The 17,433-nt window shown below is 37.4% G+C and overlaps 1 protein-coding gene across 8 annotated transcripts in view; it reads right to left on the reverse strand.

Annotated features, from left to right (window-relative positions):
* Nucleotides 1–5,630: 5,630 nt before the first annotated feature.
* Nucleotides 5,631–17,433, reverse strand: part of GRIK1 (glutamate ionotropic receptor kainate type subunit 1) — a 404,073-nt gene continuing 392,270 nt past the window's right edge. For 6 of the 8 annotated variants that reach the window (XM_024239397.3, XM_054542882.2, XM_054542881.2 and 3 more), the window contains one exon: nt 5,632–6,098. In XM_024239397.3, the coding sequence (XP_024095165.1) occupies nt 5,943–6,098 (156 nt within the window). In that variant the 3' untranslated portion in view covers nt 5,632–5,942. Of the gene's footprint in view, nt 6,099–6,510; nt 6,595–17,433 lie in introns of all 8 variants that reach the window. The other 2 variants (XM_063720803.1, XM_063720802.1) reach the window with 1 other exon arrangement.

The following is a 17,433-nucleotide window of genomic DNA, read 5'->3' on the forward strand; positions in this document are numbered from 1 at the left end:
TTCTTTTATCACTGTAATTTGGTTTATTATGCTTAATGCCACCAAATTACTTTTAAATCTTGGCATGGTTTTATTAAAAATGATCTCATTTTAATTTGCTGCTCTAGATACAGAATTCATCATGAAGACAAGACAAACAGCTGCCTCTTCAGAGATGTTCTGAAAGTAGCTTAATGAGAAATCCACAAGTACTGAAGACATTATGAATGCATTCAAAATTCTCTCTAATGTTGGTTACCTGAAAATCTTTATGTTGTGTGTGTGTGTGTGTGTGTGTGTGTGCTTTCTTTTCCAGAAATTGCTAGACTTTCTGGTCTCTGACTGGAGAATTTACCAGTATGTATTTCCTGCAGGCAGATGGAGATGCAAATCTGAGGAAAACTCAATGACATCCAAAATCATGGTCTATAAAAATCAAGTGTCTCAACAAAGCTTCAGATTTGAAATATTATCTATTCAATTCTAATATTATCAAAGGCAGGGACTATATTTTGTTCAAAATCTGTGGCAGGTGTCTGTGTGGCATTTGCTTAAGAGGTTGTCCATTCTTTATTCAGTAGGTCTGCATTTATTATGTACTGTATGCAAGAGGATGAGCAATTTATATAGAGTGATTGGGATTTAAAAGAAATATTCAGATTAACCCTTCTAGAAGTTTATAATCAGCTGGAAGTTTACAATATAATAGTCTCCTATGAGACCATTGAAAACAGTAAAGTTTGAGACACTCACTGGAATTATCACATGTTGACATCCATATGCTTTAAGTATGACTTGAATGGCTTGCTTTGGAATGAGAAGTAATAAATCAGTAGCACAACTATTCCAAAGACTAAGTGGTGGAAGCTTTATTTTATTAAATATTAAGGTTAGAAATGACATTCTCCTACTTAAGCGCGGTGGCAATGCACTGGTATGCTTAAATATTGTATCCAGGAAACACGGATAGCTATCTCTCCATCTATTTTACTAAGTGATGGTGGTAGGCAACTAATTACCCCCTGGATAGTTCTTTTAAAATTAAGTCAAAATTTGCATTAAAACAAAAAAAATATTGTAACATGCCTTGGTTAAGAACCCATGCTCTGGACTCTGACAGATTGAAGTCAAAATCTTATTCTTTAACCAACAGGCAGTCTGTCCTTGGGTTAGCTACCAATGTCTTTTCTTGCAGTTTCTTTTTGTGTAATGCAGATGATAATGCAGAGTGCCAGCCTCATACACTGAGGCTGAGAGGACACTTGAGATCATGTATGCCCAGGGTCTCCATAGGTTTGGTCAATGGTACTTGGTCTCTAAGGGTTAGTAGGGAGTGGGGTCTGGTTTTGATGCTGTGGTGGGGCATGGGGTAGTGTTGTACCATTCGCCACTTTATAGTAAAGTGATCTTGGACAAGCTATCTAACCTCTTGGAACCTCAGTTTTTAAAAATATAATATTTACCATAGGGTTTCTATGAGCATTACATAAGCAAATGTGAAGGACATGCAAAGCACTTGGATTTAGTACATCCTTGTTAAATGATAGCTGAAATTACAGTTGTTAATGTTACCTGATGACGTGACCTTGATAATTTACTGAGAGTGCATACCAAATGAGACTAAGGCAATGTATTTTCTCTTTTTGTATATAGAAGATGCATATACATTTTTATATATGTACATATTTCTCATAAAGTCCAGATGAAATGTCAAAGTTGGTCTGACTCCTCAGGGTCATCCTGGATTACTGTGATGCAGGGTGGAGGTCCCTTGCCTTCTGTTGGCTCCTTTGGATTAGATCCCTATTTTTTCATCAGTGAAGGTTTCAACTTTATTAGTAGAACTCTGTGGCTGCCAAGAAGAGAAAGCTAGGGACCAATGAGTAAAGTGTCTTATGATTTATTGTCCAAATGAGGACACTTTTGTGAGAGAAAATAGTGTTTAACCTACAGACCTTCTTGATTTCAGGCTTAATGCTTAATGTTCTTGGCAAACTAGAATGTCTGGTTACCCTCCCAATAAAGAAAAATGGATGGGAAATGGGGAGGGAAAAGAAGGAAGAAGGATACAATTGTAAACAAACAAACAAACACATCAGACAATACCTGCACACAAATTCGTTTTGAAGTCTCCATTTACCAAGCAGTCTCTCTAAAATGGAAGAAGCTTCTCTAATTGGATATTTTGTGGGTAAAGCTTAAACACAAGTCTCTCCAGTGCACCTGTGACATGACTAAGAGTGCACTCACCTGCAAAGCCAGCCTGCTTGTTTCTGGATTTCTAGATGTTCACATGTCAGGATGGTTTAATGCTGGTCATTTCACTCCCAAGGCTTATGGGACTTTGGGTTATTACTTGTAAACACAGGAGGTCTGTCTCCACTCTGGTGGATTTACTGTTCCTATTTCCCTCTGTTTCTTTCTTCCACACTGCCATTATTTTAAAAATACAGTCTAACCAGAAAAAGTTCCCCTTCCTATACAGAACTAGACCTGAACAAAACTGAGAACTTAGTGTACCTTTGAGGTCCCAGCCTCTCCTTTCATTACTTCTTCCACACGCCCATAGGTGCTTTCTCTGGACATTCCATTACCTTGCTTGCTCTAGCCCTGCATACATTTGTCACTTTTTCCTTTGGACATCCTTGACCAGTTAATGCTTTTTCTCTTCTCATTCTTTTAGGCTGCAGGCATCAACTAAGTAGACTGTCACTTGGGCTTCCTTCAGCCAATGTTCCAATTTTTACTCAACCATGGCCTCTGTGATGTTGGGGAACATCTGGTGGGCCATACATTTTAGAAAAGGTAGATTTTATGTTTCTTTAAAAATCACACTACAAGGGTAACTCCTAGAGCTACCTTTTCCTGAGCTGATGCTGTTACCCTTTATATTATTCCTTCTTTGAAACAACAATTTCAGGTGATTCTTGACTAAGAACCCATCTAGTCCTTTTGTTGAAGGCAAAGGGTTAAATTAAAGCCATAGCTGCTGAGATAGAGGGGGGCGGAAAAGCTAGTTAGTTCTATTTTATCTTCATCTAGTTTTCTTTAAGCTACTTTCTCCTTATTTCTGTCTTCCTGCAGCTTCTTTTAGGCTAAGAATAAAAAACTTTGAACCCTGCTCTATATCTCCAACTCTGTGGGGTCTTGCCTTTTCTTCTACAATAAAGATGAAGCCCAGATTTGAAATCTGAAAGGAGAATAAATCTGAATTGTGAACATCATCTTTCAAAACAGCTGACCTCCATTTGTTTCCCGAATATCTCACCTGGGCAATCTTTTTCTTTTAGCACCAAGAAATTGCTGAAGGAAGAAATGTTAGATCTAGTTTTTAATTAACTTCTCCATTGATTTCTACATAACTCTGTATGAGTCACCGTTCTTTAGTGAAAGGGATGAAAATCTCCAAGATTAATGGTTGTTACCAGGAATTTTTCTGGACCGGGTTCCAGATACTCTACACTTTCTTCTTTCCTCTGAACTCATTAGCTTACTCTGTTCTTCACCCTAAAACACAAAGATGCACACAGAAACGTAGGCACGTTTGTATATGCCAAATGTACTTTCAGAATGAAAATATCAGGGAGAAAGGAAGGTGATTATGCACTACATTTAATAGTTGACATTAAAAAAGTCCTGTTCTACAGTTTTTCAATAAATTTTTTAATGAAGTTGTTTATAGCAGGTGTTATATGTATTGAATGAAAATGTAGTTATGTATAAGTGAAGAGGAAAGAGGCTGGTGGATCTTAAAATATCCATAAACCAGATTGATATACTATATATTTTAGATATTAGAGGTTGATGTACTTCTTTTCTCACAAATTTCTATAATAGTATGTGAAAAGATAGAGTAATATTTTCTAAAATAAGAGAAACATTTAAAAATGGGAGAAAAATATTAGAAAATGTAAAATAGAATGCCTTGGGTATAATTTTTAGTGAAGTGAATAAACTTTGTATTTCCTCCTTCTAATATGTTACCATTCTAGACCATCTTTAGCTGGACAGATTCATCATACTCCAATTTATAAATGTTTAATTTAAGCCTCCTAATACATTTTAATGAACCATTTTCTTCTATTTGTTGTCAATAAAAATTCTGATTGATATGAAATCTGAATATTGATTACAATCAAGCAAAACCTTTGTCCAATATCTGTTATTGTTATTGCCATTTTTAAGGTCATTATTTTTCCCTTTCATGTCTGAAAATATTTTTGTACTTTGAAGGACTAAACTAAAAGTTTCCTAGAGTTGTAAATAATCCTGAAGAGACCAACCAGTTGTATGAAATACTGACTAATACCTATTTCTTTCCATTATTTCCCAACACAATGAATGCCACCTCAATTTTCCAGTTAAGCTCTCCTCCCACCTCCCTCAATCCTGGAATTTTCCTTTGAGACCACTTTCTGAATCCATGGCTGTTTGGATTGTGCTTCAAAATTACCTCCTTCATCTGGTGTTCTCTCTGTTTCTGGTCTGGTGCAGTTACTGAAAGAATATTTTGGGTGACCTCCCTCTAGTCTCCCTCCTGGTCTTCTTTCCTTCAATTCTTCCTCTACCCTCAGCCAGAGTGACTGCTACCTATCAGGCCTATTGGACCTACTTGCATTTTATATTTTAGCCACACCAAACTCATCTTTCCGCTAACATAATAGCCCTATTCTCTCTTATGTCCATGCCTTCTAATATGCTGCATCCTCAGCCTGGCTCCCTTCACCTGATAATATCTGAGTCATCCCACAAATCTTAAGTTAGCTATTCCCTTCTTCAGGAAGCCCTTCTTGACCCAGCCCCAGGTTAAATACTTCTGAGTTCTCCTTCAGCTTTGGACTTCCTCTGAGAAAGTTCTAATCCTGCTTTGAGTAATATACTCTTTTTGATCTTTGTTTTATAATTAATTGTGTGAGAACAGGGACTGATATGGTTTGTCTGTGTCCCCACCTAAATCTCATCTTGAATTTTAGCTCCCGTAATTCCCACGTGTTGTAGGAGGAACTTGGTGGGAGATAATTGAATCATGGGGGCAGTTTCCTCCATACTTTTCTTGTGGTAGTGAATAATTCTCATGAGATATGATGGTTTTATAAGGGGTTTCCTGTTTTGCTTGGCTGTCATTCTCTCTTGCCTGCCACCATGTAAGATGTGCCTTTCACCTTCTGCCATGATTAGGAAGCCTCCCCAGCCGTGTGGAACAGTGAGTCCATTAAACCTCTTTTTCTTTATAAATTACCCAGTCTCAGGTATGTCTATCAGCAGCATGAAAATGAACTAATACAGGAACCATATCTGTTTTCTTCAGTATGGGACCCCCAGAACCTAGAATGGTGCCTAGAATGTGGCAAACACTTTTACTTTTTGAATGTATTTTTGCTTTCTGGTATCCTTTTCCAGCACACCTCACTAATGTTCTGAGTATCATTTAAACTATTTATAAAATTAGACTTTAGAACACAAAGATAAATTGGTTCACTTTACCATAGTAACTGGGTAACTTGGTATAAACTAAAAGTAATTTTTTAAAACAGCCCAAAATGACTATGTTTGTCTAAACCAGTAAGAAGAGTTTTCAAAACAGCAAACTGCACAACTGACGACATACAGCAAACACACTTTTGCCAATGGGGGCAAGTAATGGGGAACAAATCAAGCTCAACTTGTTCTGGAAAAAAACCCTGTTGTTTTATTATTATTTAGAAAGCACACACAACAATTTATTTGGGCAAAAGAAAAAATGCAAAATAAGTGAGCATACAAATTTATTTTAAAAGAACTGGTGTCACTTCCCGAGTCGTATCTATGTGAGCTTTTTAAACTTTTGTATTTCTTATATCTGTATACATAATCAGAGTTATGGATATAGATATATGGAAACACATCACACACTCATCAGAAATCCTTTCTCCAAAAATCTGTAGGGAGTGCATCCTTTTTCTTCCTTCAGGTGTTTCCTTGGATCACGCCACAGTCTCTTTTCTCTGAGTTCGTCTCTGATGACAAGTAAGGATACTTGTGAAGGAAGATTTCCCCTTAGTTCTTGACTTTTTCTTTATTTTTTTCTGATTCTTCAGTGAGATTCCCAGTTCTTCCATGATGGCGTTGAAAGAGAGACACTAGGGAACATGAGATACAGACCATCAGCTTAATTAAGGCTATCTCATGTGCCGTTGACCTGCCTCTTGCCTAGGTATTTATGAACATAAGATATTGGCCTGAAGGCAGCTCTGTCACAATTGGCCAGTTCCCAGCACCTCCTCCTCCACCCGCTGGCCACCCACCTTTTCTACTCGGGGATACTGAGATGGCAAGTTAGCTGGGCAAACTTTGGGATTTCATTCACAAATGCAGTAGTATAAAACTACCCAGTTAAAGCAAACTCAGGGCTCTCAAAATAGATAACTTACCTTTGCTGAGACACCAAAATAGAGTTAAATTAAGTCATTTCCCCCACTGAGATGATCCAAACATTGATAGGATTATCAAGGCATACGGACACTTCAGTAATGCTATAGAAAATGAACAAACCTCTACACCAAGGCTTTGTTTTTTTCTCCCATGAAACCTTACTTTGTTCCTAAAATAAAATCTAATTCTTGATGACTTTCCTTTCTGATAAAAAAAAAGAAAAAAAAACAATTTTAAATTGTATATTTTCTCCAAAAAACAGAGATTCTGGCAGCAGCAATGATGCAGCTGTGGTCGAAATGAAAAATAATGTGGTACTGAACTGCACAGCAAAAATGATGGCACAATACAAAAGAAAATGGAAAATGGAATTATGATTGAAAAATGTTCTACATATACAGGCAATATATATAATCTACATTGCAATTATGTTGTATCTGTTCACATGCATAGTACATAAATGGACCAATAAAACATAATTTGCTGTCATTTTTCTAGCCAAGATAAGACCTTTGAGTGAAAAATTCCTGCTCAGAGAAATTTCTATAATGTCCTGGTTAGAGAAATTTCTAAAAAGTAGTTTTCTTTTTGATGAGGTCACTCTTAAAACATCCTCTAGTGATGTAAGCCAGCACAGGAGGACAAAGGCAGCATGATTCCACTTATATGAAGCATCTAAAATAGCCAAAGTCATGAAAACAGAGAGTAGAATGGTAGTTGCCAAGGCTGGGAGGAAGGGAAATGGGGGCAGTTGCTGCTCAAGGGGATATAAAGTTTCAATTATGCAAGATAAATAAGTTCCAGAGATCTTCTGTACCACATTGTGCCTATAGTTAATATTGTCTTGAACACTTAGACATTTTTAAGCAGTTAGATCTCAAGTTAAGTGTTTTTACCACAATTTAAAAAAATCCTCTAAAAACCAAAGCCTTTGGTAAAGGTTATAGAAGTGCAAGCATACTTTTTTAACCTTAGCACACAAAATGGATATAGTTGAAAGTCAAATGACAATGTGCCACTAGGTGATGTGTCTAAGTTGTAACTGCCTTACAGGAAGAAATTTGTGTCCTATGTTTGCAAAGTACTAAATATCTAGTGTGGTTCTTGTGTATCAGCGTGCAACATGTGTATTTGAAAATGTTCTTTTTGTTCCAAAAATAACTTGATGTAGTTTAGAGAAGTAGTAATTTTAAATTTTTCTATTTTTAAATTTTTTCTACTTGATTTCAAAACCAGGCCCAGAATTTAGGTTCTAGGTGTAAACTATTGGCCTATTAGATGTACGTCTCTTAAAAAACTGGTTCTTTGAATAAAACGTTTTATCTCTTGTAAGCATAAGTGTTTATAGGATTTGAATTTCACTTCCATTTTCTTATAATACAAAAACATAAAAACTCATGTCATGTGTGCTAATTTTCTTTCAAATGGTAAGTTGTGGCTTCAGTGAATTGGGAGGGATGTCATGCCACACAAAGAAAAACGTCAGAAAGTTTTTTATGAACTGTACTTCAAAAATGTTAAAGCAAGTACAGATGCTTCTCACTTACTATGGGGTTGTGTCCCAATACACACATTGTATGCTGAAAATATTAAGGAGAAATTGCATTTAATATACCTAACCTAGAGTTTAGCCTAGCTTACCTTATACACTCATGGAACACTTACACTAGCCTACAGTTGGACAAAATCATCTATCCAGCCTATTTTATAATACAGTGTTGACTCTGTCATATAATTTGTTTATTGAATACTATGCTGAAAGTAAAACACAGAATGGTTATATGGGCACTTAAAGTACGGTTTGTCCAGACCGTATATCACTTCCACACCACTGCAAAGTCAAAAAATTGTAAGTCAAAACTTCATGTCTGTATATCATGAATGAAATATAATAATTTGTTAACATTACACCATATAAAGCTTATGTGTTGCTACTAAGAGCAAATTAATATTTTATAGTGTAACTGTGATATATAGTATTGTATCAGAGTTTTGCAAACTTTGCTCAGAAATGTATTCCGGTGGAAGAAATATTTTTGGCATTAAAATGGAAGGAATGGAAGGAGGAAAGAAAAGAGTGTCAAGAAATTTGCAAACTTTATTACATATTATACCCTTTATATAGATGGGGAAATTTACTATTGGAGATATTAAGTAACTTACCCAAGAGAAAGAGCTTGCGTCTGAACTCAATATATCTGGACTGCCCAAACCAAGTGCTTTCACTAGAAATCATCTACATATTACTTTTTAAAAATATTTTTTATCACTATAGATAGCTTTTTGTGAATTTTCCCAAAAACTATTATGTTAAGAAATTCCAATCTTTATGCTTTACTTGAACTCTCAAGCATTTGATTTTAGGCATTTCATTTCATTTTACATTGAAATCACCAAAATGAATCTCTGAGTGTGACTTGACACACACCGAGGAAGGTCTCATTGAAACCTCTTTTCCCTGTTTTGGGTAGAAGAGTGGTCATAGATATTACCTTGACAATCTGTTTCAACTAAGTTTATTTTTTTAAAAAAGGAAATCCTACCCCAGATTTTAGACTGCCTTAAAGTACAACAAACATCTATACTCTTGAATAACTCCAAGTATTTATTTCTTGCTGCTTGTGTGAGAGCAAATACAAATATAGTTTTATCAGTGGTCTGCTTTCTCGGTCTTTGGTCGCAAACAATGATTTCTTTTTGATTCTTACTTTGTCTCCAACTGTTGAAAAGAAAATGGCAAGATATTGGGGCTGACCTTTCTGCCTCCAAGTTTTTGCTGTAGTCACAAGGAAAGGTAACCTTTAAGGCCTCTCCCAGCCATGAGCTCGAGTAAACCACACATTCTTGGATCCACAGGAAATGAAATTGTGAAGGTCATCTTTCAGCCCAGAGTGGCTTGGGAGGGGCTCATATTCATTAATTAATTTGCCTTTTATGATCTCAGAATTAAAGATACATATAAAGATTGAGCTTCTGAACTGGGACCAAAATGACAGCAGCTTTCTAAAACTTCTGTTTGTAGGCTTGGTTTTTTCATATTCACAGAGCCATAGAAACATTATTTTAAAGCATGTTGGTTTAAATTCCTAAATCTTACTTTCATGAGAAAGTATCAAACATAATGGCATTCAGCTAGCTGCCTTACTCAAGACGTACTGCAAAAGGAGGCGGGATACTCAGGTAGTATTTTCTGGTACTTTGCAGACTGGAAAGTCCTCCAGTAGTCTGGATCTGGGGCCTGGATTAAAAATGTGATGGAGTTCACATTTTTAATAAATCTACACTTGCACTTGGCTTTTTTTTTTTTTTTTTTTGACAGAGTTTCACTCTGTCACCAGGCTGGAGTGCAGTGGTGCCAACTTGGCTCACTGCAACTTCTGCCTCCTGCGTTCAAGTGATTCTCCTGCCTCAGCCTCGAGAGTAGCTGGGACTACAGGTGCGTGCCACCACACGTGGCTAATTTTTGTATTTTTAGTAGAGACGGGGTTTCACCATATTGGCCAAGATGGTCTTGATCTCCTCTTGTGATCCACCCTCCTTGGCCTCCCAAAGTGCTGGGATTACAGGCGTGAGCCACCGTGCCTGGCCTACAAGTGACTTTTAATTACAGTTTAGAATTGGTGCCTGGTATCAGAATGAGGAGTTTTAATTTCAGCTATACTTCCTAGCAGCCGGGTTATACTGGGCAAGGTGTTTATTTTCTCTTGGACTCAGTTTCCTTATGTATCAAGTGGGACAATAGTAGAATCCTTTTCATAGAGCTATTATGAGAGTTCAATGTACTGTTATATGCAAAACAGTCCAAGGGGTGGCATATTTTAAGTATGCTCTTTCTTTAAAATAAAGTTTTATATACCATAGTATATATTTTAACTCTATGCCATTCATTGCACTCACTGTCTTTTTTTTTTTCCTTGGGAGAGATACAATGAAAAGGTTGATGGTTCTTTAATTTGAACCATCTGATGCACATCTGTGCAGCAATTCCTTTGAGCTGCTTATACTAGTGTTTTAGTTAAAATAGTTCCCATAGGTGTTTAAAACATAAATTTTCAATGCCTATTACCACTTCTTTTGCCCAGTCCATGTTTCTGTGTCTATGTAGTTATTGGCATTATGACAACTTGTATTGTGCTCTATACATAGGCACTTCAACATCAGAAGGAAATGAAAGCTCACCGCAGTCCCTGGCAATTTAAAAATTCCATCTCTGTGCTTATGAACCATCTATTAATACAATGAACCTTTATAATAATGTCTGATAGAAAAATTCATTTACAAATGAATTTATAGTAATAAAGTATGCTCTTGCCATTTATGCTGTTTCTGACATTATCCAAAAATAATGTAGAGCATGTGTGTGTGTGTGTGTGTGTGTGTGTGTGTGTGTGACCTTTCCTTTAGAGGAAAGGAAATGGAGAAAGACAATTTAGTCTAGTAGAGATTGAAATAGAAACTTCAACTAAAACTCTTGGTTTTAGAAGGAGAGAGATTTGCTTGTTTATTTCAGTTTTGCAGAAGGTTATTGCTCTTCTCTGATTCCTCGGTGCTTGTGGTGTGTCCCTAAGGAGCCCTTGTTCTTCCATATTCTTTCTTTGCTTTCTTTTACCTTCCCCTTTGGTTTGTTTCTTTTTTAATTGCTGGCTTCATGGCATCTCCTTTGAATTAACCTCAAATGTTTGATTTCTTGATGCTTGTGTGAGCCTGAATATAAATTATATCTTCTCTTTACACCTTTATCCTTCCGTAGCAAATGTTGCCCTGGATGAGGTGGGAGGGACTAATAAAGTTCTATTTGTTTTGTACCTAAAATACTCTGCCTCACAAAGAATGATTCAGGGGAAAATAACAATTTTTTTTAAGTTATAGATAAAGCTCTGGGCAAGATTGGATTTGAGTTTGCAGTATTCAAAAAACTAGACTGTTTGGAATTGGCTTTCATACTGGTTGCAAACTTGACATCAGACTGTGAATGTCAGATTGATTTCTCATTGTAGATTTAGCATTTATACATTCACATCTTTCATTCATTGGTAGGTATAGGTAAACATTTCAGACAACTGCTTTGGATGCTTATACCCTTAAGGATTTTTCTGAGGAATTATTTTTCAGAAGCTCTGGCCTAGCCAATAATACAATACAAATCTTACATTTTGTATAGGTTTCTCCCTTTAATAGACTCCTTATTCAAGGGCACTTGAAGTGCTCTGTGACACAGTCTGATAAATTTTCACATTACACATGGAAGAAAAAGGATGTAGGAAAAAGGATATTATTGTCATTGTATAGATGTAAAACCTTGCATTTTATGTATAGACCTACTGTAAGTTGAAAGCAAGCTATGATTTGGAGTATTTTTATAAAGACAATTTCAGTAAAATGTAGAATATTAAAGAAATAGTTTCCTGAAAAATAATGGGATTATTATTACTATTTTTTTTTTTTGATCTTGGTCAAATTCCTGCTGTAGTTCTGTGGAGCCAGTGTCTCAATGATTGTATTTTTTAAAGAAGGACAAAAACTTCACTTTCTTAACATTTTTTAACTCTAAGCTCTAGTGTAGGAGCAAACCTAGGATGGTTTGAGGATATAATCAGGAAAGTTTTTAAGGAATAGGAACAGAAGAATCGTATTTAGGGATTTGCAACATAGAGACTTGTACAGTCTGGTCACCTATCTGTCCACAGATTTCACTCCCTTCCAAGAGAATTAATGATCTTAAGAGCAGAGGTCAGGCTTTAATCGTCTCTCACTAATTATGTGAAGGCAGGTGGAAGGAGATTTTTGGAGTAGTTTTATGTGTACCATCCTTGTGGGAAGTTTTTGCATTCCAGAACTGAGGATTTGGGCAGCATTTCCTGTGGTTTGATCCATTTTCTGAGCTCATTCACAACCCATGGGCCATCTTTTATGCATCCATCCTTGGAATTTAAAAAAAGTGAATCCTAGAGGTTGAATGTTGATCACCGTATTAGCTTTTAGAATAGTCGTTATGTTGATTTGTGCCTGACAGCTAATGAGAAAGCTGATTCTCATCTCCTGGGTCCATGTAAAGAATGTTGGGGTGAAGGAAATCTAGCCACTGAAATAAAACGTACAAGTGTGGTCGCCCATCCTAATCTCCACCTGTGACCCAGCAGCCACGTCTTGCCTGGCCCATTTTCTTGCACCTTTAAAGCTTTAAACTGGCTCCCCATGGGAAATGACTCTTGAAAGTCCCTGTCTTCCCTTCCTTTGGCTATAGCATGTAGACTTCATGAGCTCCTTTTTCCTGTGTTTGTTAATGTCATATTTGCATTACCTCCATGTTGTCTCTTCTGCTCTATTTCATTTTTGTTCCCACACTTGGGACCTGATGCCAACATCTTTACCATCTCGGATCCTAGATTTAAGTTTCTCTGTTTGCATGAATGCATGCCCTAGAATTCCTTGTTCTCCTAAATGAGCTCTTCAAACCATAAAGATATACCTATGAGGGATACAGGGTTACTCCATGATATCAGATACACCAGTGTCTTCATCCTGTTGTTCATCTTTATTTAAAGATTTCATTTAGAAACCTTATTCTCTCAATAGAAAAATAGTATATTTTTAAGTGGCATGCACAATCCATATGGATTTTTAATTTAAAAAAAAATGATCCTTAAAAAATTTTGCACATTGGGTGGCCACCCAGGGCTATCCAGTGCAAATTCCTGACAAGTAGGGGATGTGTAAGTTCATCCTCCTCTAACATTAGGGATAATGTCATGGAAAACTTTGAAAAGTGGAATTAACATTGAGGCCATGTAATATTTTGACATTAATCTATGTGCTTTTTTCCAGTCCTTCTAAATCCCAGTCCTTTTTCTCACTTTTCAAGTTACAGCAAGTGCTTTTATATGCACTATCTTCAGGGTAGGGATGATATAGAAAGAAAAAAGACTCAAATTTGGAGCTTTGAGCTTTTAAATGGACTTTTGTGGATCTATAGAAGACGCTGCAGTCTTTGAAGCTATTAATTGCAACAGTCAGGTGTTTGAAACAAGGAAAAAGCAGGTACTTTGAACTGTAAAAGTCTGACATTAAATATCAAGCTTAGAGCCTTCAGGACTCAGCCTATAGGACTGAGGATGGAGTGTAAAGAAAGGGTTGTCTTGTAGCTGCTCTCAAGGAGAAAAGTTCAACCAGGTGATGTGAGAATCTTGACCAGAGCCTAGATGTCAAGGGAGATCTGAGGAGGGGTACCTCCTCTGCCTTCTCTGGGGGCAAAGTCCCATGCAGTGGGATAAGAAAAGCAGCCTGATAGGTGTGGGGACCTGAGAACACAGGGAAACCATAGCCCAGTCTCTGTCTTAGGCATTCAGAGGAGGCACTTAATGGAGCAGAGAGGTGTCAGCGGGGTATGCCACATCAGGCCAGCCTGAAACTGTCCTCTGAGACTCCCATGGCCTCCCAAGGGTGCTCCAGAGCAGCTAAAACATTTTCCTGCCCTAGAAAGGACACATGAATAGCTGATGGTATAAAAGGGAGCATGAAACATGGCCCAGTCCAGTGCTATGAGCAGAGAACAGAGAGATATTCCTGCAGTGAGGATAAGCTTCCAGTGGGCCTTGTATACCTGGAAGTAAGCAGCTCTCCTTGCTTAAAAGTGGCAGAAATGTGGGTTTGTGCTTCAATCCAAACCACAAAGTGCCTTTCTCCTCTCCAGAGTCACTGTCAGAGGCCAGTGTGGCTTTGTGCCTTGGCCCTCTAGCTTCTCTCTGGCTTCCTGCACTGAAGGCCTGAGAGGATTCTGTGTGGATTGGTTTTCCCTCACCTCATGGAAAAGGCTTGATTTTTTGGTTTTTTGTTTTTGTTTTATTGCATATCAGAGGCTGAATTAGGGCCATAAAATAAACTTCCAAGAAATTCTTTGCATGCCCTTTCTCTACAGGGAATGGCCCTACCTTTAAGCTAAACTGACCGTGATGTGTAGGGTGTTAGTTGTCCACAGTGCACGTATGCACTACACGCATAGTTTTCGGGGTACCAGTTTATGCCTGTAGTAGTGGGAATGCATTTTTCTCAAGCTACAAACTTGGATTTGCAAACAAATTATGTGATACTGTTTAAAAAAACAGAACTCACCTTGGCTTAGAGGTTCCCCATCTGCTAGTGCGTCTTATCAACTCAAGGTAATTCACTTTTGGTTTAAAATGCTTTCTTTTGGTTAATGTCTCAGTTAATGCAAGCCTCTCTCCACATCCCTTCTCTCTTCTCTTCTTTTCAAGGGTCATCTGGGATAAGGAGAAGTGTCTAGAGGGCCCAGGATCAGCTAGTCCAAGGCCACCCTCTGTCCTTTTGTCTTCCATGGGGATGTGACATCCTACTAGGTCATGAACACTGATTTCTGTCTCTGCTGTGCCCTCTGAGATGACCATGGTCCCACTGTGGTCTCTGTGTCACAGCCACACACTCTGTGTCTTTCCTGCTCTAACCTCAAGTCTTCCAGTCCACTGGTTCTCTCAGCCCTTCCACACATGCCTCTTGGGTGAGAAGAGCCATGGATTTTTGGCTGTTTTCCCTGCATTCTCTGAGATTGAGGAAGACACTATCTATGAAACATTCCATAGCTTCACTGCCTACATGCTGCTATTCTGCCATTCAGGAGACAGTGGCATACAAAATGTCTCTACAAGTCTTATCACCTCCTGGCCCTTCACCCTGTGAAGTAAAAAATGGCATTTTTCTGTCCAGGATTCCCTTTTAATTTTTCTGTGGTTTCTATTCTCCTGCATCCTCCCAAGTGTGAACTTGGCTCAGAGATGGTAATTGGTTTAGGAATAGCCTCCTCTCAGAGATTAAGGTAGTGTCTAACCTTTGTGACTTTCCTCCAATTTTCTCTTTCCTAATGGTCAGAATCTGGTCTGGGGTAGGTAAATCAGGTAGTAAAATATCATCATCTCTATTTCTCCAACCTTAGCCTTTTGGGTTTTGGCTCTGGCCAATTATAGAGAAACTTTTTTGAATTATAACAACTTACATATTCAATGAAACATCTGGATCTTGCAATTAAAAACCATGGTTTTCAAGATTTTTCTCTGTGCTACAAATCTGCAGGGACTACTTAACATATCAAAAGCTAAAAGTTTAACTCATTTTTAGTTTGAGAACAGTTCCTATAAAAACTCCCATACTTGATGGTAGGAAGAAGGGTAGGGATAAAAACAATAGAAAATAAATGTACTCTGTCCTCTTTCTTTATTTCTCCTTGTCTGTCTTTAGAAGAAACACTAAGTTACACTTACAGAATAGAGAGAGTCTTCCTATGAGGTCCAGTCTCATTTATCATCCTCTTTTGAGAATTGTGAATGTGTATTCATTTCTACAGCTTCAAATAGCTTCCTAGGTACATATCTCTTTTTTGTTTTGTTTTACCTGGTCTGTAGGCTCATTAAGGTCAAGAAAAATTCTACTTCTGTAAACTTCGCTCTGTCTGTAATGATTTGCTTATGATTCATTGGATGGGAACCTTCTTGCTTCTTGATGTCGTGATGGCTAGTGGGGCCATTTTCTCTATATCCAGGGGAGGCCTTTCTGCCTTGAAGTACTGGCAGGACACAGTCATTCTGATGGCAATAAGAATTTCATGTGTCCAAGAGAGACACATAACCATATAAAGACATAAAGAAACAAAAATCTCTTTTTATCACTGCTTCTATGTTTTTTGTTTTTATTTCCTTCCCATTTTCTACTAGAGTCAAACAATATTGTGGTTGGCAGAGAACTTCAAATGCAACCTCCTCATTCCGCAGATGAAGGAACTGAGGTTGAAGGAAGTAAAATGACTTGCCCAAAGACATACAGCCCTTTAGCAGTGGTGTGGAAACCTGAGTTCTTGGCATATGATTCCCAGGTCACCTGTCTATTGGGCCATGCCTGTCGTTCAGAGTTTGTTTGGTTGTTAAGACAACATCAACTTGTACATTAGAAACGTTATTTCTAAATTGATGTTAATTGCTTCCTGGCTTTTCTAATAATTAATGTTTGAGTTTTCAGGCAAAGGAAAACCTCTTTGCACGATTACAAAAATAACCTAATTAAAGAGACTTTTGCAAATCACTTTCTAAATAAGTTGATCAGACTACAGAGAAATAGAACTGAAGACTCTTGGAAGCATCTGATAATGTGCCAAGGAACACCGAGGAAAGATAAACACCAAGGTTGAGTGGGTTATCAAATGACAGTAATTTCTTGGTTCTTGTGGCAGGTAAACTGATCAGGACTGCTTTTGTGTCTTTTGAAAAATCAGAATATTTGAATATTTTAAGTCTAAACCCTTCAGTTGAAAAACTGGGGAGAAAGACAATTCTGGTCAACTTAAATTAAAATATTTTAGTTGCTTGGGGGAAATACAGTAACTTTATTCCATCATCCAGGTCTTACTCATTTTTGTGTCTATCTGGATGTATGCATTGCAACATGGACACACATTGTTGTGTACTTTTGGCCATTAGCCATATTTGGGCTGACAACAACAAAGTTCAAATTCTGCAGGGTTTCAAATTCACACACTGCATTTGTAATGTTGACTTTCTATCACAAGGATGTTCATATCTTTGCAAATAGACATTCTTAGAAAATTTAAGGTAGAACCCCATTCTCTGTAATACCAGCCTCTGTACAGAGAATTTTGAAAGCAAAAGTGATTTTAATATGCTTGTGCATATGGACATAAAATTCCATAACTGTGAGAAGCATAATGAGATGTTTCCTAAAGGCAAGTTAAAACTGCAGCATCAAGCAGAATTTTTTTTACTATCTACAAGAGCTAATTAATAATACCATTTGGCACTGTTAGATGTTCAGAAAATAGTCTAATAAGTAAGAATGCTTTGCTTTCCTTTTGCTATTAAAGGCTGTTCAGACTCCCTAAATTGCTTATTAGGAAATAGACCTTGTGGCATAAGGGTCATGTGCTTGGAAACTAATTGGGATTCATTGTAGTACTGCCTTGCCACAGATGGCTCATACAGAACATAATATAATACCAGTCAAATGCAGTGAGGTATTTGGAAATAA

The sequence above is a fragment of the Pongo abelii genome, chromosome 22 (genome assembly GCF_028885655.2).
Source record: "Pongo abelii isolate AG06213 chromosome 22, NHGRI_mPonAbe1-v2.0_pri, whole genome shotgun sequence".
Lineage (NCBI taxonomy): Eukaryota > Metazoa > Chordata > Mammalia > Primates > Hominidae > Pongo > Pongo abelii.